The sequence below is a fragment of the Pleurodeles waltl genome, chromosome 1_1, assembly GCF_031143425.1.
Source record: "Pleurodeles waltl isolate 20211129_DDA chromosome 1_1, aPleWal1.hap1.20221129, whole genome shotgun sequence".
Lineage (NCBI taxonomy): Eukaryota > Metazoa > Chordata > Amphibia > Caudata > Salamandridae > Pleurodeles > Pleurodeles waltl.
In genome coordinates, this window is record NC_090436.1 from 860,909,498 (window position 1) to 860,934,499 (window position 25,002).

At 48.3% G+C, this 25,002-nt stretch overlaps 1 protein-coding gene across 7 annotated transcripts in view; it reads left to right on the top strand.

Moving 5' to 3' along the window:
• AGTPBP1 (ATP/GTP binding carboxypeptidase 1) overlaps positions 1 to 25,002 on the top strand; it is an 863,873-nt gene that overhangs the window by 777,337 nt on the left and 61,534 nt on the right. For all 7 annotated transcript variants that reach the window (XM_069229549.1, XM_069229567.1, XM_069229576.1 and 4 more), the window contains one exon: positions 9,051 to 9,227. In XM_069229549.1, coding sequence (XP_069085650.1) covers positions 9,051 to 9,227 — 177 coding nt within the window. The remainder of the gene's footprint in view (positions 1 to 9,050; positions 9,228 to 25,002) is intronic.

Here is a 25,002-nt window from a genome sequence, read left to right on the forward strand (position 1 = left end):
CGACCCTGGAGACTAGATGGTAGTGATGGACATGCAGGAGGCTTATTTCCACCTCCCCATCCTGCAGGACCACAGGTGTTACCTGCAGTTCAGTAGGACAAGAGCACTTATAGTTATCTGTGCTTATCTTCAGTCTTGTTAGTGCCCCTCAGGTGTTCCAGTCATGGGAGTGGTTGCAGCACATCTTCGGGGTACCAGTTTTCTCCTATCTCTTTTTTGACAGACCTACATCTTTCTTTTAAATATTAATTTGTCTCCCCCCCATATCAGCCTTATTGCCTGTATGACAGTATGTATAATATTTAAAGTAGGACATGTGCATGTTTAATGTTAAATGTGCTTACAGTGAAAAGGTCCTAAAAGCTATTTTCAATTTAGCAAGGTTGGCTGTTCCATAGGAAATCATTGATATACAATATGAAGTTTAATACATTTGATTTCTAGTCTGATCTGGCATGGCTAGGAAACAGATTTAATTATTGGACTTTTTAAAGTATTTTTTACATGCCCAATTCACTTGTGAAGTTGTATCTGTAATAAATGTTTTGATGACTTTTAGAAAGTTACCTTTGCTTTGCCTAAAGATCCTGGAAGCTAAATCTGCATCTTACTGTGGCACTTCTGTCAGCCTGTAATTAGCATTCGAATAGGCATGAATGAGGTGTGAACTTGTTTCCCAGGAGCAAACAATAGGCTGACCTGAATTAACAGAGATGATCCATCTGAACCTGACAGAATACACAGGGTGTGGCTTGAGGATGCTTTTTGATATTAATGTGCCACATACTGCTTGAATGTCACATCCTGCTGGATAGGTCTGCTGGAAGTTTTCCTATGACACTTAGGACTCACTTCAAAGTGTCACAGGCAAATGTTAGTTGATACTTGGGGTGGGCCATTCCTGTGTTTCCCCTACAGGTAGGTTCCAATCACATTTAGCTTCTTTTTGACATTGGGGTGTCAAATCCTATTTGATTACCACATCCTGCTTGATGTGTCTGCTGAGGTTGTTTTTTATAACACGTGGGGTGCACTTCAAAGGGCGAAGACAGGATGCCAAAACAATTCTTGCATATCCCCTGTCTTGTTGCTGAAAACTAAGCTTGATTCTTCCAGACTTCCATCTCTGATGTTGTTGTGGGTACGGGACCTGCTTCAAACTGGATTTTAATTTTAGATATGGGAGGACACTGGGATTGCTGTACTACACTCCCTAGGAGCCCCCAGAGCCCAGGTTTAGTTTGGCTTAAGACTTCAGCAATCTTGAAAATGCCCAAAGTCGGTAGGGTTAGCCCCAGAAACTTAATTCCATTGGTTAGGGAGTCTCCAAGGGTAATTTCCGCTCACTGTCTTGTGCCAGGTATAAATGTGGAATCTACAGGCACTCACTGCAGAATGCTTTCTGACATGTGGAAGAAGAGAAGCAGACTGGACCTCCTGTCTGTGACCTGAGAAGAGCCCTGAAACCTGGACCTGCTCTTTTTGGTACCCATGACAAAGAAGTAGGCTACAAGGGTCACAAGGCTGACCATCTGTTAAAACTACAGGGACACACCAAACTATTAGAGGCATTTTCTTCAACTGCAAAGCTGACCAGTGGCAAGTGGACCTGGATTGGACTTCCTGTTGGCCTCTGCCTGGCACCCTATGAGTCTTTAAATGTCTCCCTCGAGGTCCTGGTGGGCTTTAGATGTGTACTTCTGTGTCTTGTGAACAACAGAGACTTTCCTTTGAAGTATGCCTACTTCAAAGGCAGGAAGAGGTATAAGTAGTGGACCCAAGATCCCAGAATTGTACAATCTTTCTGGATCAAGAGGAACCTCTGCCATGGAGAAGAGCTGAAGAGCTGGAGGAGGAGTACAGCCCCTTTGCTTTGTTGCTTTGCTGGGTTGGCCTGCAGTTGCTGCTTCTGCCTTAATAGAGAGCAAAGGGTGAACTTTGTTGTGTATCCAGCTTTAGAGAGTTCTAAAACGGCTTGAAGTAGAGCTTGCCTCCTGTTGGAAGTCTTAGGAACACCAAAGACTTCAGTTTCATCTGCCTACTGCACTGGGAACTGTGCGTTTTGTGCTGTTCAGGAAGAAAAACCACTGCGATGCCGATAACGACGCCACTGGCCTGCACCGTGACCTGCTGACACCGCACGGAGCCGGACCGCCCTGCTTCACACCGCAACCCTGGTCTCACCGATGCCATCATCTGATGCCGCCACCGAGACACTTCTTGCACTGTGACCTGTGGGTCCCACACTCTGGCATCGCCTTGCTCACACCACAACCTGGGCATCCCTGATGACGCCGCTCCTGCTGATGATGGCCCGCTGCCTGCACCGTTACCTGTGGGCACCGCTCGTGAGGTACACAAAGCACTCTTCCACACCACACACAGACCCAGTGCACCGACGTCAGAACCATCGACTCCAGTGTCGTCACCAGGCGTCCCTGCCTGTACCGCAACCCATGGATGCTGCTCAGACCCAGTCCGACGCCGCACTGCCATCTTGGGCCTACCGACAACAGCGATTCAGCAATGACACTACCTTCACCGTGACCTGGTGACACCACACGTTGCACTGCCCCGCTTCACACTGCAACCCTGGTCTCACCGATGCCACCATCTGATACCGCCACTGAGCTGCTCCTTGCACCATGACCTGTGGGCCCGTACTCCGGCATCGCCTTGATCCCACTGCAGCCTGGGCATCCCGGCCGCCGCCACTTCTGTTGACACCGGCGCCGCTGCCTGCACCGTGGCCTGTGGACACCATTTGTGAGGTACACTAAGCACCATCCAGCCCCGGTCCACCAATGTCAGCACCATCGACTCCAGTGTCATCACCAGGCCTCCCTATCTGCACCGTGACCCATGGACGCTGCAGAAAACCCATCCCGGCCACACCGCCGACTTGGGTCTATTAACCTCCAGAACCGACACCGTGACGCCAGTGACACCGCTCTCTGGATCTCATCGCGAGGATCACAACGCCGTGCAATTCCAAAGGTACTGTTTGCGGGTTTTCCCAACACCATAGCTGGTCTGCAACGCCGCAGCCGGCCTGAACTGTTGGTTTTGTTGATCCCCAGGTGGAGGTATCGACTTCAAGGAACTGTCTTTTTAAATAACTTTTGCAAACTTCATATATTTATTACTGTATGTTGGATTTTTGTTGTGTTAGGTCTTGTTTTATATAGATAAATATTGAGTGTTTTTCTAAAACTGATGTGGTGTCCTTTTGTAGTGTTTTCACTTATTACTGTGTGTTAAGTGCAAATGCTTTACATATTGCTTCTGAGATAAGCCTGATTGCTCGTACCAAGCTACCAAGGGGGTGAACAGGGGTTATCAGAGCGGGTATCTGCCTTATCCTGGCTAGTGTGAGGGTGCCTACTTGGACAGGGTGCAAACCGACTGCCAACTAGAGACCCCGTTTCTAACAACTATGCTTTGGCTTTTTAGAATTTTGTCATTTTGGTCTTGTTTTGTTTATTGAAGTTTACTCTATTTTTCTAATTCATTTTGGGATTTGTTATTGCTTTTTTCATTTCTACTTACTGTTTTAGTAATGCATAAATGCTTTACACATTGCCTCTATGTTAAGGCTGTCTACTGTGTGCCATAGCTATAAGAGGTTGTGCTTAGGCAAATTTAGTTACTTTAGTGGTTCTCCTTGACCAGGGTTGTGGTTATTATTTGAGGTGGTTACTCACCCTCTTCAACTAATAGCCCAGTTTTCTACAGGCTATGATTCTAAAGTTTCGTCCTGTGCCCTGGATCTCAGTGAGAATGACTTTGAGGCTGCTGGGGATGATGGTCTCCTGCATGCTGCTGGTCAAGCATGCCAGGTGGCAAATGCAAGTTCCAGTGAGCATAGCATCAGAAGTATTGCTCAGATTATGTGTAGCTTTTGGAAGAGACTGCAGAGAACCTGCAGTGGTGACTGCTGGACAGTGATTGGGTCAGTGGTAGACTTATCCCCCTTTCCCACCGAGAGCTAACCCTGTTTCTGGGTAGAGGTGACCATCTGCGAGAGGTGGAGATCAAATGCATCTGGTCTCAGGCGGTACCCGGCTCCGTATCAGTTTTCTGGAGCTGCAGGCCACTCAGTTGGTGTTGAAAGCCTTCCTTCCATTTATTAAAGAAGACTGGTGCATGTGCTACAAACAAAAACTCTGCTATGTGGTACTGAAACAAGCATGGTGGGGTGTGGTCAGGAGGCGTTATGCCTCGAAGTGTCTAGAACAGCAGGAAATGTTCTTGGTGGCCTTTGTACTCCAAGACTGATTAAATCAGTTGCTGACACCTAGCGGAGCGCGAGTGGCAGCTACATCTGAGGAGGTATAAGGTGTGTTCTGTGAATGGGGAAAACCTTGGCTCGATTTCTTTACCACTATGGAGAATGCACAATGTTAGCATTTTTGCCCATTGAAGATCCCAAGACTGTTCTCTCCCGGAGAAACATTCTACACAGAGGAGTGGGCCTCAGGCTCCTGAGCACTTTCCCACTGCTATCTCTCGTGCTTCGAGTTCTGAAGAACAGCGGCGTCCAGGTCATACCAGTAGAACTGAATTGGGCAAGGAGAATATGGCACCTGAAACTCCTGGGCATGAGCATCTGTCCTCCGAACAGGCTGCCGATTCGTGAGGAAATCTGTCACATCACCAAGGCAGGGTCCTGCACCCAGGCCTATAACATTTTGGCGGCAGTTGATATGATTCAACCTTCCTCTTGAAGTAGTTGATTTCAGTCTGGTAGCTTGGTATCCCTCCAGAAGGTCAATATATGCCTGTTTTTGGAATATTTTTGTGGCTTGGTGTGAAACCAGGCAAACTGACTTACTTCAGGCCAAACTATCTGAAGCATTGCTCTCTGTGTTGTGTCTTGTCCAGCAAGGACTTGCCTGCACAGTTAAAGGTTATTTGTCTACTCTTTCAGCTTTTTTGTAGTTTCCAGGCCAGTCCTCTTTATTTAAATCACCTGTTGTGATGTGATTTTGAAAGGGTTTTAGAATAAGTTTCCACTCACACCTCAGTGAGACCTAAACTTACTTCTCACTCTGTTAATGTGTACCCCTATTGAGCATCTGCACAGCTATCCATTGCTGCTCTTCACTCTATCAATCGTTCAGTAGGTGAATAATCTACAGGCCATCTCTGTCAACCCACAACATTCTTTCTAGACAAATTGGTGTTGGGGACCCTAGCCTCCTTCCTCCTGAAAGTGATTACTACCTTTCATGTCGGGGAAAGCATCACCATCCCAGCTGTTCTTCCCTCCACCTCACCCCTTTAAGGTGGAGGAGGGACTCCACTGGCTGGAAAACAAAAGAGCTCCCAGATTTCTATATTTATCATGCCAGGGAGCATCATGTGGACAACCAGCTCTATGTTGGATTCGCTGAAGTGAAAAAGGGCAGAGCAGTGCCGAAAATGACCATTTCTCTCCGAAATGTTCTCTTCATCAAAAGCTGCTACTCACTGGCTAAGAAGCTTTCTCCAGAAGGCCTGCGGGCTCATTCCAACATGGCTAAGGCTGCTACCACTGCATTGACATGGGGTGTGTCTGTTCTGGACATTTGCCAGACTGCAATGTGGGCATCGCTCCACATATTCATGAAGCACTTCTGCCTGAACAGCCAGGTCTGACGAGGAGGAATTTTGCCTGCTCAGTCCTTCAGAGCTTTTTGGTCTGAGCCAATTGATAGACCAACTATCTGAGAAGTACTGCTTTGTTACCTGTTTAAAAGGTGAGGAATCTTTGGTTAGAAGTATCAATCAGAAGAGCAAGTTACTTTCCTTTGGTAATATTCTTGCTGGTAGATATTCTATCTAACTGCAGATTCCTCATTGATCCTCCTTGTAGGAAGCTGGCTCTGTACATACTATTGCAAAGTAAGATAGTGTGCACAGAGTCCAAGGGTTCCCCTTAGAGGTTGATAGTGGCAAAATTAGATAATTCTAATGCTCTATTTTGTGGTAGTGTGGTCGAGCAGTAGGCTTATCAGAGGGTAGTGTTAAGCATTTGTTGTACACACACAGGCAATAAATGAGGAACACACACTCAAAGACCTAACTCCAGGCCAGTAGGTTTTTATACAGAAAAATATATTTTCTTAATTTATTTTTAGAACTACAAATTCAAATTTGAGGTTAGTACATAAAATGCAAGGTACTTCACACAGGTAAGTATAGAACTTTGATTTAAAACAGTAGTACACACAGTTTTGATTAAAATGGCAAATAGCTATTTTAAAAGTGGACACTGCAAAAATCAACAGTTCCTGGGGAAGGTAAGTATTGGTTAGTTTTCCAGGTAAGTAAAGCACTTACACACTCAGTCTCCTGGAAATAGGTAGCCCACCGTTGGAGGTTCAAGGCAACCCCAAAGTCGCTGCACCAGCAGCAAAGGGCCGGTCAGGTACAGAGGTCAAAGGAGGGCCCAAAACATGTAGGCACCTATGGAGAACAGGGGTGCTCCGGTTCCAGTCTGATAGCAGGTAAGTACCTGCGTCCTCTGGGAGAAGACCAGGGGAGTTTTGTAGAGCACTGGGGGACACACACAAGCACACAAAACACACCCTCAGCGGCACAGGGGAGGCCGGGTGCAGTGTGCAAAGTAGGCGTCGGGTTTGCTATTGAAAACAATGGAGGGACCCGGGGGTCACTCTGGGGATGCAGCCAGAGCACAGGGGGGTTCTAGGGCCAGCCACCGACTGGGCTAGGAGGAGGGCCACCTGCTGGTCACTCATGCACTGGTAGGTGGTTCCTCTCGGTCCTGGGGGCTGCGGGTGCAGTGCGTGGTCCAGGCATCGGGTTCCTTTGTTAACAGTCAGTCACGGTCAGGGGGTGCCTCTGGATCCTCTATGCAGGTGTCGCTGTGGGGGTACAGGGAGGTCCACGTCATTGGAGTCGCCTGGGAGTCCTCTCTGCGGTGTTTGTTGTCCTGGACTCCAGCCGGGGGCGTCAGGTGCAGAGTGTGAAGACTCACGCTTCTGGTTGGAAGTGAGAGTCTCTTTAAAGTTGCTTCTTTGTTGCAATTGTGTTGCTGTTTCTGGACAGAGCCGCTGTCCTCTGGAGGTTCTTGGTCCTTTAGGTGCAGTTCAGACCTTTGAGTCCTCAGAGGTCGCTGGCCCCCCTGGATGCGTCGATGTACAGGTTCTTTGAGTCTCGAGACAAGGGGCCAAGTCAGTTGGTGTCTTCGACGTCTCTGCCGGCTTTCAGGTCAGCAGTCCGTCTTCTTTCTTCAGGTTGCAGGAATCTGATTTCCTGGGTTCAGGGTCACCCCTAAATACTAGATTTAGGGGTGTGTTTAAGTCTGGGCCAATGGCTACTGTCCTGGAGGGTGGCTACACCCTCTTTGTGCCTCTTCCCTCAGGGGATGGGGGCACATCCCTATTCCTATTGGGGTAATCCTCCAAAAGAAGATGGAGGATTTCTAAAGGCAGGGGTCACCTCAGCTGAGGGCACCTTAGGGGCAGTCCTGACTGGTAGGTGACTCCTCCTTGTTTTCCTCATTATCTGCTCCGGACTTGCCGCCAAAAGTGGGGGTTGTGTCCAGAGGGGCGGGCATCTCCACTAGCTGGGATGCTCTGGGGGCACTGTAACAACAGGCGTGAGCCTTTGAAGCTCACCACCAGGTGTTACAGTTCCTGCAGGGGGAGGTGAGAAGCACCTCCACCCAGTGCAGGCTTTGTTCCTGGCCACAGAGTGACAAAGGCACTCACCCCATGTGGCCAGAAACTCGTCTGGTTGTGGCAGGCTGGCAGGAACTGGTCAGCCTAACACTAGGAGTCGGACTGGTATTCAGGTGGCATCCCTAAGATGCCCTCTGTGTGCATTTGTCAATAAATCCCACACTGGCATAGATGTATTTTGCTGAGAAGTTTGATACCAAACTTCCCAGATTTCAGTGTAGCCATTATGGAACTGTGGAGTTCGTGTTTGACAAACTCCCAGACCATATACTCGTCATGGCTACCTTGCACTTACAATGTCTAAGGTTTGGCTTAGACACTGTAGGGGCATAGTGCTCATGCAACTATGCCCTCACCTGTCCTGTAGTGCACCCTGCCTTAGGGCTTGTAAGGCCTGTTAGAGGGGTGACTTACCTATGCCACAGGTAGAGGGATGTGGGCATGACACCCTGAGGAGCGTGCCATGTCGACTTAGTCATTTGCTTCCCACCAGCACACACAAGCTTTGAGGCAGTGTGCATGTGCTGAGTGAGGGGTCCTCAGTGTGGCATAATACATGCTGCAGCCCTTAGAAACCATCCCTGGCCACAGGGCCCTTGGTACCAGAGGTACCATTTACAAGGGACTTATCTGTTTGCCAGGGCACTGCCAATTGAGGGAACAAAAGTACAGTTTATTCAAAGAACACTGGTGCTGGGGCCTCGTTAGCAGGATCCCAGCACACTTTTAATCATAACTAGCATCAACATAACACAAAAAGTTAGGGGGTAACCATGCCAAGAGAGGCATTTCCCTACACTCCCTCCTACCAGTTCTGTGAACTGTTCTCTTTTGCTTCTAAAAAGGTCCAAAGTCTAGAGGTCTGTACACTGGTCAGCAAAAAACTTCTATAGGACTCTGTGTCTAGGAGTGCTGACAGCTTGGAAAACAACTGATGTCAGCAAGCTTGGATGGTGCTTATGCATGGCTCCTTACGTCACTTCCAGAGCGGGATTACATTGGTGCGGAGCCTCACGACACCACCTAGTGGCATACATTAATGGTGTTTGAAAGCTTCCGGATCCAGTCTGGCGCCTGGGAGAGTATTCAAAAGGTGAGAAATCTGTAGTTAGATAGAGTTGAACAAGTTACTTACCTACGGTAACACCTTATCTGATACAGGCTTCTAGCTGCAGATTTCTTACCTTAGAATTCCTTGGTGTCCGTTTGGAATCCAGACCTTTTGCAGAGCAATACCCTGCTGTCACTTTTGTCACTGAACACATGCACTGCATGTGCTGGAATAAACATTTGCCAAGCATTAAAATAGTAAAATACTGCTTGTGTGGTTACATTGTTCCTGTTCTTGTTTGTTTTCCATAGACTCTCCCAAGAATCCTGAGTCAGATTGCTCCGGCATTCTCCATGAACAGTTGCAGCTTTGTGGTGGAGAAATCTAAGGAATCAACAGCTCGTGTGGTGGTCTGGACTGAGATCGGGGTGCAGAGAAGTTACACCATGGAGAGCACATTATGTGGCTGTGACCAGGGGAAGTATAAGGTAAACCATTTGTTTCTCTTAAATGCCCCTTGATAAATCGCGTGCCTCCTAAATATTTACAAGGATGCAGGCTCCATGAAAATTCCAAGATTAGGCACAGAGATTTGTATTTCTAAATTTCCCTGGCATTGGATGGACCACTACAAGAGAGCATTAGTCAAAATTCAACCATCTTCATGCCCCCATGTCATGTGTATCATCACCTCCAAAATGCATATTTTCTGAATTGATTTTCAATATTTTTATTGAGCCTTGTGTAAGGAAGTGAATATGTTCATGATTTGCTTGATTCACCATTGTCAAAACGGGGTTATGGAGCTGAAGGCTGTGCTTTCGAAACTGAACAGTCAGCGAATGGGGCTGTTTGTGAATCCTCATAGTAGCACATTAGAGGTTCAGAGGTTTTCAGATCATGTGCACTAATATAAAGTGCCTGAGTTGGAGGAAGAAGGAGAAAAGATCTGCCAAACAGACATGGTTGGGAGCATATTTACAAAATTGAAATTGATGTGGTTTTTAGCGCAATTTGCGAGGTCCTCGATTCCAAACATAAAAAATGAAATTTTTTTTTTTTTACCTGGACACTTGCAAGATCCTCACCAGGACCTTGACTCTCGGACTCCTTCTGATCCCAAGAAAATGCAGGCCAGCCTTGAAGGAAGAACCAGGCTTCTCCACAGTGCGTGCCCCAAAGAGAGTTAGAGTCTCTGCCACAAGGCCCCTAACCTTTCCACCTTTATCTGCAACACCAGTATCTGATAGAGATTTCTAGCTGCACATTCCTTACCTTTGAGTTCCCTGGCATCAGCTTCAAATCCAGAATCCTTTTGCTGAACAATACCCTGTGTACGCTGTCGGGTGGCGTCGTTCGGATCTGCGTGCGTCGTCTAGCTCCGTGTGGCTTTGTCAGTGTTGTTGGAGTCGTCTGTGATTCACAGTCGCCTATAAAGGCACCACCCTGGTGCGCATACGTTAGTTCTTTCCCTTCAGCACCGGTTCAGCGCAGGTCCGGGATCGAGCTTCCCTTTACATTTTTCGACAAGCCTTTTTTCGACATTTTGTCAGAGATTTTTGTTGTCTGTGCGAGGAACATGTCATCTAGGAAGACGGGGTTCAAGCTCTTTGGCACCTGTCATCACGCCATGTCGGTGACAGACCCCCATCAGGTATGTCTCTGGTGCCTCAACAGGGACCACAACTTGAAGTTGTGCTCTGACTTCAGTTGGCGCGACTCTCGGAGTTCACGGTCCCGCTCAAGGAGGAGGTCATGGGACCGCTCCAGGAGCCCTAAGCCCTCTTTGTCCCACTCGAGGCCCTTGGGGCACCTGGGGAAGAGGCACAATAAGAAGTCCAAGCAGACTTCGACTTCGCCATGCCCGTCTGCTGATAAGGCGTCTCAGGAATGTCAACATTCCGAGCACGGTTCCGCAGAGCCCTTGCCAGGGCTGGGCTGACTTTGTGTTCCCCCCCCCTCCCCTTTCCGGGAGTCAGAGCGACCCCCACTCAAATAAAGGAATTTTACAAAGCCATGCGCCTCATTTTTGATCGTGCTGACCCCGCAGGTGGGTCTTCGGACCGCACGTGGTCAGCAGGGGCCCCATTGGTTTCGACCCTGGTGGCATCAGCCTCAGCACCGGTGGGGACCTCAGGATCCAATACTGGATCCAGACCGGTTGCCCGGCGGGTAACCGGTTGCCCCTCGGATAAGTGGCCGGTGCCCACCACCAGTGGGTGCCGGTGGTGGAGGGAGCATCAACGTCAGGCCCGGCACCGGTTTCTCACAGTCGACCTCCTCTGGCACCATGCCCGATGTTGATGCTCCCTCCGCCACCGGTGCCCACTGGTGTGGAAGCCCCATCCTCATTCCTGATGATCCGGAGCCGGAACAACGTTGTTCGATGCCGATTCCGACTTCGACGGCGCTGATTAGGCCCAGATCAGTGCCTGAGGCTTATTATGAACAGCTAGGCACAGGTGGTGATTTTGGGGGGGGGTCATCTACGGACCCTTTAGAGCCCGGATTGGAGCAACAGGAGTGGTATGAGGATCTAGGGGAAGCCAGCGGACTGGATACTTCTCCAGATGCTGGTATGCTCCCACCTGCTAATGATGCTACGGAGGAGGGTGCAACTTATGCTATGGTAGTGCGTAGAGCAGCTGAGGTCCTGGACCTAGACTTGCCATACGGTGCCAGTCAGAACTAATCTCGTGACAGAGGTGCTTCAGCCAGGGGTTGCTACATCGGAGCCGATGTTACCCTTCAATGAAGCCCTTACAGATGTCCTACTGGGGACGTGGTCCAAACCCAGCACAGGGGCTCCTGTGAATAGGACAATCGGCCTCCGCCATCAACCAGCTCCACACAACCCTAGTTTCCTCACCCAACACCGCACCCCAGAGAGCTTGGTGGTCCAAGCCTCCACTTCCCATGGTGCCTTCCCATCAACTCCCCCAGAAAGGGAATCCAAGAGGCTGGACAAACTTGGGAAGAAGATGTTTTCTTCCTCCAGCCTGGCATTGAGGTCGGTAAACACCTGTTGCCTATTGGGCCGTTTTACTTTATGGGATACAGTGGCACAGGTGCTGTCCCAGGTCCCGAGGGTGTACGGGGCACTCTCAGCTTCGCTGTCATGGATGGAGGAGATGCAGCCAAGTTTACAATCCGGTGTGGCTTGGACACGACTTACTCGCTGGGCAGGGCGATTTCTTCGACAGTGGCCCTTCGACGCCACACCTGGCTGCATACCACTGGCTTTTCGGGGGATGTCCAGACGAATTTGATGGACATGCCTTTCAATGGTTCACGCCATTTTGGTGAGAAGGCAGACTCTGCGTTTGAGCGGTTTAAGGACTCTCGAGCCACGGCGAGATCCTTGGGCCTCTTAGCGCCCATTCTCCAGCAGTCTGCCTATCGCCCCTTTCGAGGCTTTGGGAGGGGCACGGCACCACGCCAACCACAGGTTAGCCACCGTCCTCCAACATCATAGCATCCAGTGCAAGGATGCGGTCGTGGTACCTTCAAACCTAGAGGGTCTAGCCAGAGGTCGGACACCACAGAGCCCCCTCTTGCGCAACACCCAAGCCCTCTTTGTATGGTTCTGCAAGACCATGCCCGTCCATTTGGAGGGAGTATTCAATTAAATCTCCCTCACTGGCGGTCCATAACATCGGACAAATGGGTCTTGCAGATTCTACAGAAGGGCTATTCCCTTCCACTCTTCCCCTCCCTCTATCTCTCCATTGAAAGAACGGCTGATGGAGGATCATTTAACTTTGCTCCACGAGGAAGTTACAGCTCTCTTGGCCAAGGAAGCCATAGAAAGGGTCCCAATGTCAGAAGTAGGCAGTGGTTGTTATTCCAGCTATTTTCTGATTCCAAAGAAGAAAAAGGGTCTTCGCACTATCTTGGATTTAAGAGACATCCATCTCTTCCTCAAAAAGGAGACATTCAAGATGCTGAGTCTTGCTCAGGTCTTGTCTGCCCTAGACCAAGGAGACTGGATGGTAGTGTTGGACTTGGAGGATGCGTATTTTCACATCCCGATCCTGCCCCCCACCAGGCGTTACTTGCAGTTCAAGGTGGGCCATGAGCACTTTCAGTTTACCGTGCTCCCCTTCGGTCTCACCAGTGCCCTCGGGTGTTCACCAAGGTGATGACGGTGGTGGCAGCTCTTCTGCACAGGCTAGGGATTTCAGTCTTCCCCTACCTCGACGACTGGCTGTTGAAGGCTCCTACGCCCCAGGCTCTCGTCACCCACCTTCAGACTACGGCGGACCTCCTGCATTTGCTGGGGTTCACTATAAACGTGCCAAAGTCACACCTGACTCCCTCTCAGAAGCTCCGTTTCATCGGAGCTGTTCTGGACACAGTGCAGTTTCGGGTTTATCCTCCCGCGCAGCGAGTCCAGGATATTCAGGTTATGATACTGATGTTTCGGCCTCTATCCTGGATGTCGGTGAGACAGATTCTGAGGCTGTTGGGTCTTATGGCTTCCTGAATCCTGTTAGTCAAGCATACCAGTGGGCATATGAGGGCTCTGCAGTGGGACCTGAGTTCCATTGGGCGCAACATCAGGGAAATCTTACCAATACAGTTCAGATTTCGGAGGGACCTGCAGTGGTGGTTAGTGAACTGCGATCGGGTCAAAGGCAGACTCCTCTCCCTTTGTCACTTCTGGGATGGGGCGGCCACTTGAGGGAGGCGAAGATCAGGGGTCTCCAGTGGAATCCGGGCTCCATATCAACTTATTGGAGCTTCGGACGATCCAGCTAGCTTTGAAAGCATTTCTTCCTGTTGTAAAGGGAAGATAATGCAGGTGTTCACAGACAACACCACCGCAATGTGGTACTGCAACAAGGAGGGTTGGGTGGGGTCGTGGACCCTTTGTCAAGTGGCTCTGTGTCTCTGGACATGGTATAACCCTGGCGGTTCAACACCTGGCAGGTTCTCTGAAAGCTAGGGTGGATGAACATAGCTGTCGATGCGTAGCAGATCATGAGTGGTATCGCCATGTGTAGATGGCACAAGAACTCTTTCAGCAGTGGGGAGAGCCTTGGTTAGAGCTGTTCGCCTTCTGCAGAAAACATGCAATGTCAGCAGTATTGCACATTGGAGTTTCCAAGGCGGCCATCGCTCGGCGACGCTTTTAGTTGCAAGTGAAATTCAGGCCTTCTATACGCTTTTCCGCTCATACCACTTCTGCCCAGAGTTCTCAAGAGGATCAAGAATAACTGGGCCCAAGGAATCGTAGTGGCTGTAGATTGGGCACGGAGAGTCTGGTATTCCGAGCTACTCAAAATGAGCATCAATCCTCAGATCAGGCTGCCCTTTCGAGAGGATCTTCTGTCGCAGCAGCAGGGGAGGGTTCTCCACCCAAACCTGTCAACTCTGCGCCTTCATGCGTGGAGATTGAGCGGCGGCAGTTGATGGCTTTTGACCTTCCTCCCAAAGTCTGTAAAGTTATTTTGGCAGCCAGGCATCCCTCCACTAAAACGGTATACGCCTGCCGTTGGTCTATTGACCCTCTTTCTGCTTCTCTTTCTCTTCATTCTTTCTCTAGCCCAGCAGGGTTCTGCCTTAGGGACTTTCAAGGGCTATCTTTCTGCCTTATTGGTATTTGTTCAGCTGCCTGATCAGCCTTCTCTTGAATTGTACATAGATTCCTCAAAGGGCTTATACATATGTTTCCCCCTACACCCTTTGTTATGCCCCAATGGGACTTAAATCTTGTCCTCCCATTTTTTATGTGTGCTCCTTTCGAGCCTTTGCATAACTGTCCCCTCTGGCTGCTCACCATCAAGACAGCCTTCTTACTGACAATAACATCTGCCAGGAGGGTGAGTGGGATGCAAGCTCTGTCATCAAAGCCACCGTATCTCACTATGCATCCAGATAAATTGGTTCACAGAGCCCGTGCTTCTTTCCTCCCCAAGGTGGTGACATCATTTCATCTGGGTCAGAACATCACCCTGCCCACCTTCTTTGCTCCACCACATCCCTCTAAAGAAGAAGAAGAAGAAAAAGAGTGTTTTCGTTCTACCTTGACTGCACAAAAGAGTTCCAGGTGGATGACCAACTCTTTGTGGGGTACATTGGAGCAAAGAAGGGTCGGGAAGTGCCGAAGCAAACCATTTAGCGCTGGGTCATTCTTTGCATCAATATATACTACACATTGGCCAGGAAGCAGCCTTCTGAGGGCTTGCGGGCTCATTCTACCAAGGACAAAGCTGCTACCACTGCGCTAGCTCGAGATGTACCAGTCCTGGAGATCTGTCAGGCGGCAATGTAGGTGTCTTTGCAGACATTTTCAAAACATTACTGCCTGAACAGTCAGGTACACTTTGTCTGTTCAGTCATACAGGACTTTTTAGTGTAAGGAGTAGTATCCACAGCCCACCGCCAGGACATTTTGTCTTGGGTATCTATTCAAAGGTAAGGAATCTGTCAGATGAGCAAGTTACTTACCTCTGGTAACGCATTATCTGGTAGGGACTCTGTCTAGCTGCAGATTCCTTAGACCCGCCTATACCTCCCTGCTTTGCGGATATGATTCGCAGGGTTAGGGCTTACCCTTTTCAGGGCCCTAGTTTTGTACAGACAAATGTTGGTTCTATCCATGACTCTGCGCTTCTGGCGTGGAAGTGTTGTGGATAAAGGCATTGACGTGCGCGTGCTGGGGTGGTGGCTTTATAGGCAACCGTGACGTCACAGACGGCTGCAAAGACGCTGACAAAGCCAAGCAGAGCCAGACGACACACAGGGATCTGAACAACACCATCTAATCACATGGGCAGGGTGTTGCTCAGCAAAAAGATTCCAGATTTGAAGCTAACGCCAGGGAATTTAAAGGTAAGTAATCTGCAGCTAGACGGAGTCTCTACCAGATAATGTGTTACTGAAGCTAAGTAACTTGTTCTTCATGAACATCACTTCTGACCCACAGGGCACAGATAAAGAACCTGGGAGTCCTTATCCCCTAGAGACCCATTTGATGAGTCCTTCATGCCCAATGAGTGAGTGGACTAATGGGACAATTATGTTGTTGGCCCCAGTAAGGAACCTTCAACCTTATCCCGCCAAAGCCTTGCCACCTGGTGATACCAGTGACTGCCATGAAGTGACCCACCAAGCAGCTCAGCACAAAAAGGTTAAAATGCACATGTGCTAGATGAGGATGACTTCTTCCTGGAGATTTGTTCAAGCTTGGAGAGGAGAGCTTCTACCTTCCAATGTTTAAAGGAATGTGTAGCTCAGCTACAAAGACAAAAACTTGAAACACCCTGGGTCGATAAGTAGTTTAAATCCTCTCCTCATGACTCTATCCGTGTCTGTAGACAGGTTACCCCCAAACATACTTTTCATGCTGTAAGAAGTTGGCTCTGTATATACTATCTCAAAGTGAGAGATAGTATGCAGAGAGTCCAAGTTTTCCCCTTAGAGGTTGATACTGGCAATATTAGATAATACTAATTCTCTATATTGTGGTAGTGTGGTCGAGCAGTAGGCTTATCAGAGGGTAGTGTTAAACATTTGTTGTACACACACAGGCAATAAATGAGAACACACACACAAAGACTTAACTCCAGGCCACTAGGTTTTTATATAGAAAAATATTATGTTCTTAATTTATTTTAAAACCACAAGATTCAGCATTCAAGTAAATCCATAAATTGTAAGGTACTTGCCATAGGTAAGTATGGAACTTTGAAGAAAAAACAGTAAGGTACACAGTTAAGGCAAAAATGGCAATAAGCTGTTTTAAAAGTGGGCACTGCAAAAATCATCAGTTCCTGGGGGAGGTAAGTACAAGTTAGTTTAGCAGGTAAGTAAAGCACTTACAAGTTCAGTCTCCGGGGCATAGGATGCCCACTGTTGGGGGTTCATGTTAACCCCAAACACCCAGCAACACAGGGCCGGTCAGGTGCAGAGGTCAAAGTAGGGCCCAAATAACATAGGCTCCTATGGAGACTAGGGGTGTTCCGGTTCTGGTCTGCTAGCAGGTAAGTACCTGTGTCTTTGGGAAGCAGACCTGGTGGGGTTTGTAGAGCGCTGGGGGGGGGGGTCACAAGAAGGCACACAAAATACGCCCTCAGTGGCACAAGGGAGGCCGGGTGCAGTGTGCAAAGTAGGTGTCAGGTTTTGGCGTTGAAAGCAATGGAGGGACCCGGGAGTCACTCTGGCAATGTAGGCAGGGCACAGGGGGGCTTTTCGGGCCAGTCACTCACTGGGCAACGATGGGGGGTCACTTCTGCACCAGCAGTTGGTTTGTCTCTGGCCTCGGGGCTGCAGGTGCAGTGCTTCTTTCAGGCGTAGGATTCTTTGTTACCGGGCAGTCGCGGTCAGGGGCAGCCTCTGGATCCTCTCTTTCAGGGTGTCCACGTCGTGGGAGTCGCCTGGGCCTACTCACTGCAGTGTTGGTTTCTCTGGACACGAGCCGGGGGCGTCAGGTGCAGAGTGGTGGGGACTCACGCTTCCGGAGTGAGGCCGAAGTCCCTTTAAACTTGGTTTCTTCTTTGCAGATTAGACAGAGCCGCTGTCCACTGGAGTTTCTTGGTCCTTTGGGTTGCAGGGCAGTCCTCTGAGTCGGCAGAGGTCGCTGGTCCTGCTGGATGCGTCACTGTTGCAGGATCTTTGATTCTGGAGACAGGCCGGTAGGGCTGGGACCAAGTCAGTTGTTGTCTCCGTCGTCTCTGCGGGGCTTTCAGGTCAGCAGTCCTTCTACTTGTTCAGGTCGTCAGGAAATCTGTTTTCCTGGGTTCAGGGTCACCCCTAAATACTCAATTTAGGGGTGTGTAGGCTACTGTCCCTGAGGGTGACTACACCCTCCTTGTGCCTCCTCCCTGTGGGGAGGGGGGCACATCCCTAATCGTATTGGGGGGAATCCTCCAAAGCAAGATGGAGGATTTCCTGAGGCAGGGGTCACCTCAGCTGAGGACATCTTAGTGGCTGCCCTGGCCAGAAGGTGACTTCTCCTTGTTTTTCTCATTATCTACTCCGGACTTGCCTCCAAAAGCGGGGGCTGTGTCCAGGGGGTGGGCATCTCCACTAGCTGGAGTGCCCTGGGACACGGTAACACCAGGCTTGAGCCTTTGAGGCTCACCGCGAGGTGTTACAGTTCCTGCAGGGGGAGGTGTGAAGCATCTCCACCCAGTACAGGACCACTTTTGGAAGCAAGTCCAGCGGGAGAATTAGGAAAACAGGGAGTGACAACCCCAGCCACGACCACCCCTCCCTGCAGAATCCTCCATCTTGGTTTGGAGGACAGGGACCAATAAGATCAGATTTGTGCCCCCCTCCCCAAAGGGAGTGGGCACAAGGAGGGTGTAGCCACCTTCAAGGACATTAGCCATTGGCTACTGCCCTCTGACCCCTAAAAGGCCCCTAAATGTAGGATTTAAGGGCCTCCCTGAACCCAGCTCACCAGATTCCTGGCGACCTGACAAGAATAAGCACTGCTAAGCTGAAACCCCCAGCAGAGAAGAATGAAGACGACAACTTCTTTGGCCCCAGTCCTACTGGCCTCTTCCTGCTTCAACGACCCTGCAAAAGAACAACAATGCATTCAGCGGGACCAGCAACCTCTGACAAGCTTAAGAGGACTGCCCTACTCCCAAAAGGATGAAGAACTCCTGTGGACAGCGGCCCTGTCCAAGAAGAAAACAACAACCAAGGACTCCCACCTCACTCCGATTGCGTGAGTCCTAACCACTCTTCATCTGACGCCCACGGCCCATGTCCAGTGGTCCAACCAGCTAGAGAGGAACCCCAGGTGATTCCGAGCAAGTGATGGACGGAGTATTGAAACTTTACAAACACTCAACCCCCAGCCAATGTTCTTTTGCTCACCATGCCACCCCAGTTTAGACCGAGCCATATGCAAATCAGTCTTGACCCCGTTCCCCATGGGAACAGTCCAGCCCGAACTGCCAGGTCAGGTCCTCCCTGGACCAGAAGCAAGCATCCTGGGGCCGGTGTCAGGGTATCACCCTTCATCAGCCAGGCTAGCTTGATTCCAGTGGCCCAGTGAGCAAGGGACCCACGTCTGGATGTACCCTTCCCACTTAGGGCAACTTTAGGAATACAAAAGAATGATGGACGGAGTATTGAAACTTTTCAAACACTCATCCCCAGTCTCAGATCTGGGTTTAATCCATCATTATTTTGCTCACCGTGCACTGAAACTGGTCCCAGGATAGTTGAATCCTGTCCAGGGAGGACCTGGCTTGGCAATTCGGTCTGGACTGCTCCCACTGGGAAGCAGGGTCAAGACTGATTTGCATATAGCACGGTCCAAACTGGGGTGACGTGGCAAGCAAAATAACGATGGAATAAACCCACGTCTGCGACTGGGGGTGAGTGTTTGAAAAGTTTCAACACCCGTCCATCATTTTATTTTGTGTTATTACGATTTTGAGCAAGTGCAAACCCTGGGTTGACCTCTCCGCCATTCCATGACGACGCCTGCAGAGGGAATCCCGAGGACCACCCTTACTGCAAAATCTCAAGATGAAAATATCCTACGCCAAAGGACACACTGCAACCTCAGACCCCAGGTCTTGGAGAAACTGACATCCGGTGCAGCCACGTTCAACAGGCAGCCCTCCTCCTTGTCCAACCCATGGTGTGCCCGAGACACGCCCCTGTACCTCGCCTGCAGCCTCTGAGTGACCCCCAGGGTTCCCCCATAGACCAGCATTGGAAACCTGACGTCCTGTTTGCACCCGGCCGCCCCTGTGCCGCTGAGGGGTGTGTGTTTGGTGCCTACTTGTGGCCCTTCCAGTGCTCCTCTAATCCCCCCTCGTCTGCCCTCCTAGTTGTGGGTACTTACCTGCTGGCAGATCTTATTCTGAGACCCCCCTGTCTCCATAGTAGTCCATGTTAAAACTTCTCATTTTTGACCTCTGCACCCTACTGGCCCGTCTTGCTGGTGGTGGGTGTTGAGGTTTAACTTGAACCCCAACCAGTGGACTTCCTAAAACTTGGAGACTGAAACTGTAAGATTTGTACTTACCTGAAAATCGAAGTAACATTTATTGTAAATAATTCAAAAACTGTATAACTTATCGATTTCAAACAAAATACTGTTGATACATGTGTGAAATATAAATCTATTGAAGTACTTACCTGCAACTTGAATCTTGTAGTTCTAAAAATAAATTAAGAAAATATATTTTTGCTGTATAAAAACCATTGGTCTGGAGTTAAGTAATTGAGTTTGTGCTTCTATTGTCTGTGTGTGTACAACAAACGTTTTGTACTATCCTCTGATAGGCCTAACTGCTCGACCACACTACCACAAAAGAGAGCATTAGTATTATCTACTTTAGCCTCTGTTAAGCCTCTGGGGAACCCCCTGGACTCTGTGCACACTATATCTCATTTTGTTATAGTATATACAGAGATAGCTTTCTACAGGCACCAACTCCATTGTAAGATTGTTTTTCTTTGCCATCGGGTTCAGGTGCATTCTGACAGGGCTCCCAGACTCGCTGTGTTCCATGTTCGCTGCTTCGGGCCCAGGTGGTAGATCATCTACTCCTGTTGTCGCGAAAGACTTATTAGGGACTTGTTTTTTCTCTCTTTTTTACACTTCATAGACCATCATGGAAGCACCAGATTCATGACTGTCTGGGCACCACCACCCATTTGGTGCTCTGCGTTGCTCCCTTCATCGGCTCTGGTAATGGAGAGTCATAGAGGATGATGCAACAGATGCCTTTCAAAAGTATGCCACACCAAAGTCACATTTATTGTTTCAGCCATACAAAACTTACAAATGCATTTAAAAATACTATAAATACAATAGTAATTTGTTTAAAAAAAAAAGTGAAATATAGTCTGTCAGAAAGCACAATCACAATTAAACAGAACATTACATTCCAGCATAACAGTCATCAAATTCATGAGTTATATAAAAGTACAAGTGCTAAAAATAAAAATGCTTGGATCATATATACCATCCCACAATTAAGCACAGTGTTGCATTCCAGTTTGTATGGACCGTGCAAGTACAAGGAATAAGACACTTAGGTGATATACATCATCAGTCAACCTTTTCATAGGGGGCCTGTACAGTTTGTATAATTCACACATATGAACCAGGGCTAGCAGCAGAGCACATGGTAGGAAGTGTGCAAGGCCTCGTAAGTTATCAAACTGAGCTAATCCCTAGCACAGTGAGCAGTTCTCTCAAATAGGACAATACAACCCATAGAAACAATGCTAGTGTGTTAACCATGTTCAGATCGTCCTACCTAATGCACAGTGCCATTGCCGACTTAACACTGACTGTATAAAATTTAAAGAGGGGAATAAGCCAGCTGGGCACAGTCATATTTATTGCACAACAGAACAAGGTGGGTTTCATTATCTATCCCACCAAAACTACATTTGCAGCACTCGAATCCCACAGGAAGCCAAACAGTACGAGTTAGGTAATCCCTGGTCGGCAGGATTCCCAACTTGTACTTTACATACACTGTGCTTTTTAATTCAGGGTATAACACGTCCAGATACTCAGTGCACGTGGAACCATGAGTGTTGCTAAAATAATTGTATGCAATAGGCCCTGACCTCAACTCAAGGCTCTTCTTCGTCATCATATAACACAATACTGTTCTTCAATTAGGTCTGCAGTATCCTGCCGAATGTTACAGGGGGTTGCACTTAGGGATTCAATCTGCAGGTCATTTAAGATATTCCGTACATGAGACAACCATGTTCTACCCCTACACTCATTGTTGTAGGTAGCTTCTTCTAGAGATTTCAAATCTATAGATGTGAGGTACAATGATGACTTCTTAACTATTGTGAATTTATAAGCATTCATATAGAGCCTGAATGCCTGTTCAATGGTCCTTAGTCATGACTGGAAGCCACCTTGAACTTCTGTCAAGATGTTATGGAGATCTACCCATCCCTGGAGGAGATATCACATGACCTTCCCTAACACTTTGCCTGCCCCATCCAGAAGAGAGATCGGACGGTATTTGGATAGGCTATCCCGGTCTCCCTTCCTGTAGATTGCCACAATAAGCAGAACTCTATGAAGGTGGCACAGCATTGCTGACTAATGCTGCATTAAACATTTTGGTAAGGATGCTGGGCCACAAGAGGATGACCCTCACAAATTATATCAATAGGTACTAAATCAGGGCCTTGGGCCTTGTGTCTCTTCATTAATTTTAGTGCTCTCTCAACCCTGGGCACAAGAATATCTCAGTGCTATGCCAGAAACTCTTGAACTGATCTCCAGAGACCGTGTAATATCTGATATTTGCCCCAGTGCCATAGTCTACAGGATGTCTGTACCCTCCGGGTTCTGGTCAGCAGCTGGCAATCCATTGACGACGGGCTCGACAAAGAGCCTTGACTCCAACCGGACCTTTGGCAGCTGCACACGATTCAGTGCTGAAACCACTGTCAGCCTTGAAGATGGCATTGGTGCCAAAACTACTGTTGATGCCAAGACTGCCCTCCACCGCTGACTGGTGATTCTCAAAGGCCGATCCTATAAAGACCTCAGGAGTAAATTGATGAAACACAAAATGGATTTTCATTCACCCTCATACAGAAAAGATTTCCTTTAGGGATCTGAAGAGGAGGTTGGCTATGGAGGACGCGCCCACGTCAGACACTCCCACCGAACCTATGCGGTAACTCAAATGGTTCAAGAACCCAACCAAAATTCCCTCCACACATTTCTCCTCCTCCTTCACTCATTTGCATCTACCTTCATCACCATCATTCTCCCCCTCCTGTGGGAGGATTATGAGATAGACCCTCCTGGGGAATTCAGACCTGCAGACAACTCCCACACGGGGTAACACCCCCAGATGAAACAGTTGCCTATCCTGCGGATATCCAAAGGGCAAAGTAATTGCACAAAGTACACATACTCTTCCCTGAGGAAAGCAACTTCCTGGTAGAGACAGTATTAAAGAGACTGTTCCTCCCTGTGCTAAAAAACAATGCTCAGTTTCACTACTGACACCTTCAAAGAGTCTGTCAGGTCCCAGGTGTTTACTCCTAGAGTGCAGTTAAAGTTTAAACCTTCTCCCTTAGATCCGACTTACACAAAGGGTACGCCCTTTCAGATTCCCTGGTGGTGGACACTGCCAGTAAACTGGCTGCTGCACAGACTACCAGCAGCATACCCTCACCACACAAAAAATAGTAAACTGATAGATACTGCAATAGATGCTGCAGGCAACAGGGTTGTGGTGATGGCACCACCCATTGCCCGATTGCTAAATCTGTGTACCATCTTTCACAGGACGATAGTATCCAATCAGAGGAGAAGAAGGTTTGGTTAGAGCTCCTTCTAATTCAATTTATGAAAAGAGGGGAAGAAATATAGGAGGGCAAGATTATTTTTAATACCACTATACAATGTACATTGGATGTTGCCAATACAGTGGCTACAGGAATGTACACCTGGGTTATCTTACACCATCATTCATGGCTTCACATCTCTGGCTTTAAGCTGAATGTTCAACAATACCTCATTAATCTTTCCTTTGACAGCGAGCATCTCTTCGACCCACAAGAAGACAAGATGCTAGTGAAAATTAAAAAAAGATACAGAGATAAGCAAGAATATGGGGGCCGTTTAAACAACATCCACTAAGGACTCCGTTCTAGGTGGCAGTATGGGAGGAGCAAAGACCACCTCTCCTGAACAGCCTAATTCGTACCAGTGACTGCATCATCCTTACCATCAGCAGGGAGGCAGGTGTTACACATGAGGGTCATACAGGGATAATCACAAGGGCAGAGTTAGAGGCACTCGCACCAAGGGAGGCTCTACCACAAAGCACTGAGTTACCACGCATCCTGTCTGATTACACATCACCTCTGTGGGGTGGTTGCATTCAATGGGAAAATGTGTTCGTACATATGGCCCTATGTTTGGTAAAGCCATGTGCATGGTAATTGTATTGCGTGGTAATGACCGAAAAAAGAAATTTGTATATCCAGGGATGCAGATCCGACACCTGATGCTGATATCTGAATGGCTGCCAGCACCTCAAGCACTTCATCCAGGAAGTGCTAGCAGCCATCTTGGGACTTGGACTCAGCGGAGTCCCAAGAAACAAGTAAAAAAAAAAAAAAAAAAAAAAAAAAAGAAGTGGGCAGTGTAGTAATACCCTGACACATTAGGCCTGGTGGAGTGGTCCCACAGCAACCCTTCCGAAGCCAAAAACATTTAATTTGTACCATGAAATCGTGGTGGATCTGCTAACCCACTGACATTTAAAAAAAAAAAAAAAAAAAAAGGTCCAGTTTCCCCCCATGCTGCTTCATCACTCTTGCTCCTGTCATCTCCTTGCTTTTCCCCCTGTTTTTGAATAGCTTTTCCACGCTTTTCCTTCGTTTTCACCGTTTTGTGTGTGCCCTCTCCTTGCTTTTCCCTCATTTTCACTGCTTTCTACTTCCTTTTTCCCCCTTTTTGTGTGCCCGTTTCTTGCTTTTCCCTAGTTTTCTCAGTTTTTCCCTTAATTTCTCCCCTGTTTTTGAGTGCCTTCTCCTTGTTTTTCCCTCATTTTCACTGCTTCTTCTTGCTTTTCCCTCCATTTTTTTGCGTGTCCTCGCCTTGCTTTTCCCTAGTTTTCACTGCTTTCTCCTTGCTTTTTCCCTTGTTTTTTGTGTGCCTTCTCTTTCCATTTTCCTCATTTTCACTGCTTTCTCCTTGCTATTTTACTCATATTTTTGCTTGCCTTCTCCCTGCTTTTTACTCGTTTTTACAGTTTTTGCCTTCCTTTTTCCCTCATTTTTGTGTGCTTTCTCCTTGCTTTCCCTAGTTTTCACTGCTTCCTCCTTGCTTATTCCACCATTTTTTGTGTGCTTTTCCCTGGTTTACACTGCTTTCTCCTTGCTTTTTCTCTAATTTTTTGTGTGCCATCTTCTTGCTTTTTCCTAGTTTTGTCTGCTTTCTCCTTGCTTTTCCCCCCTGTTTTTGGAGTGCCTTCTTCATGCTTTTGTCTTGTGGTGTGAGGCTGAATGCATGTGGGGGTTGGTGGCAGGGGCTGGCCACAGGCCATGCTTTTCAGACTACACCCTGCTGCGCATAGCCATAGGCCGTGCACAGAGTGGGGTTGGATACGGCCAGGCCCTGCAGCCAAACACTCCATTGTGCATCCAACCCTACCCCTCGAGGGAAAAGCAAGGAGAAGGCACTTTTTTAAAAAAAATGGTGGTGAAAAGCAAGGAGAAGCCTCTCATATTTGGGTGTTTTTATTAGACTTAACCCATATTACACACAGTACTATGAAA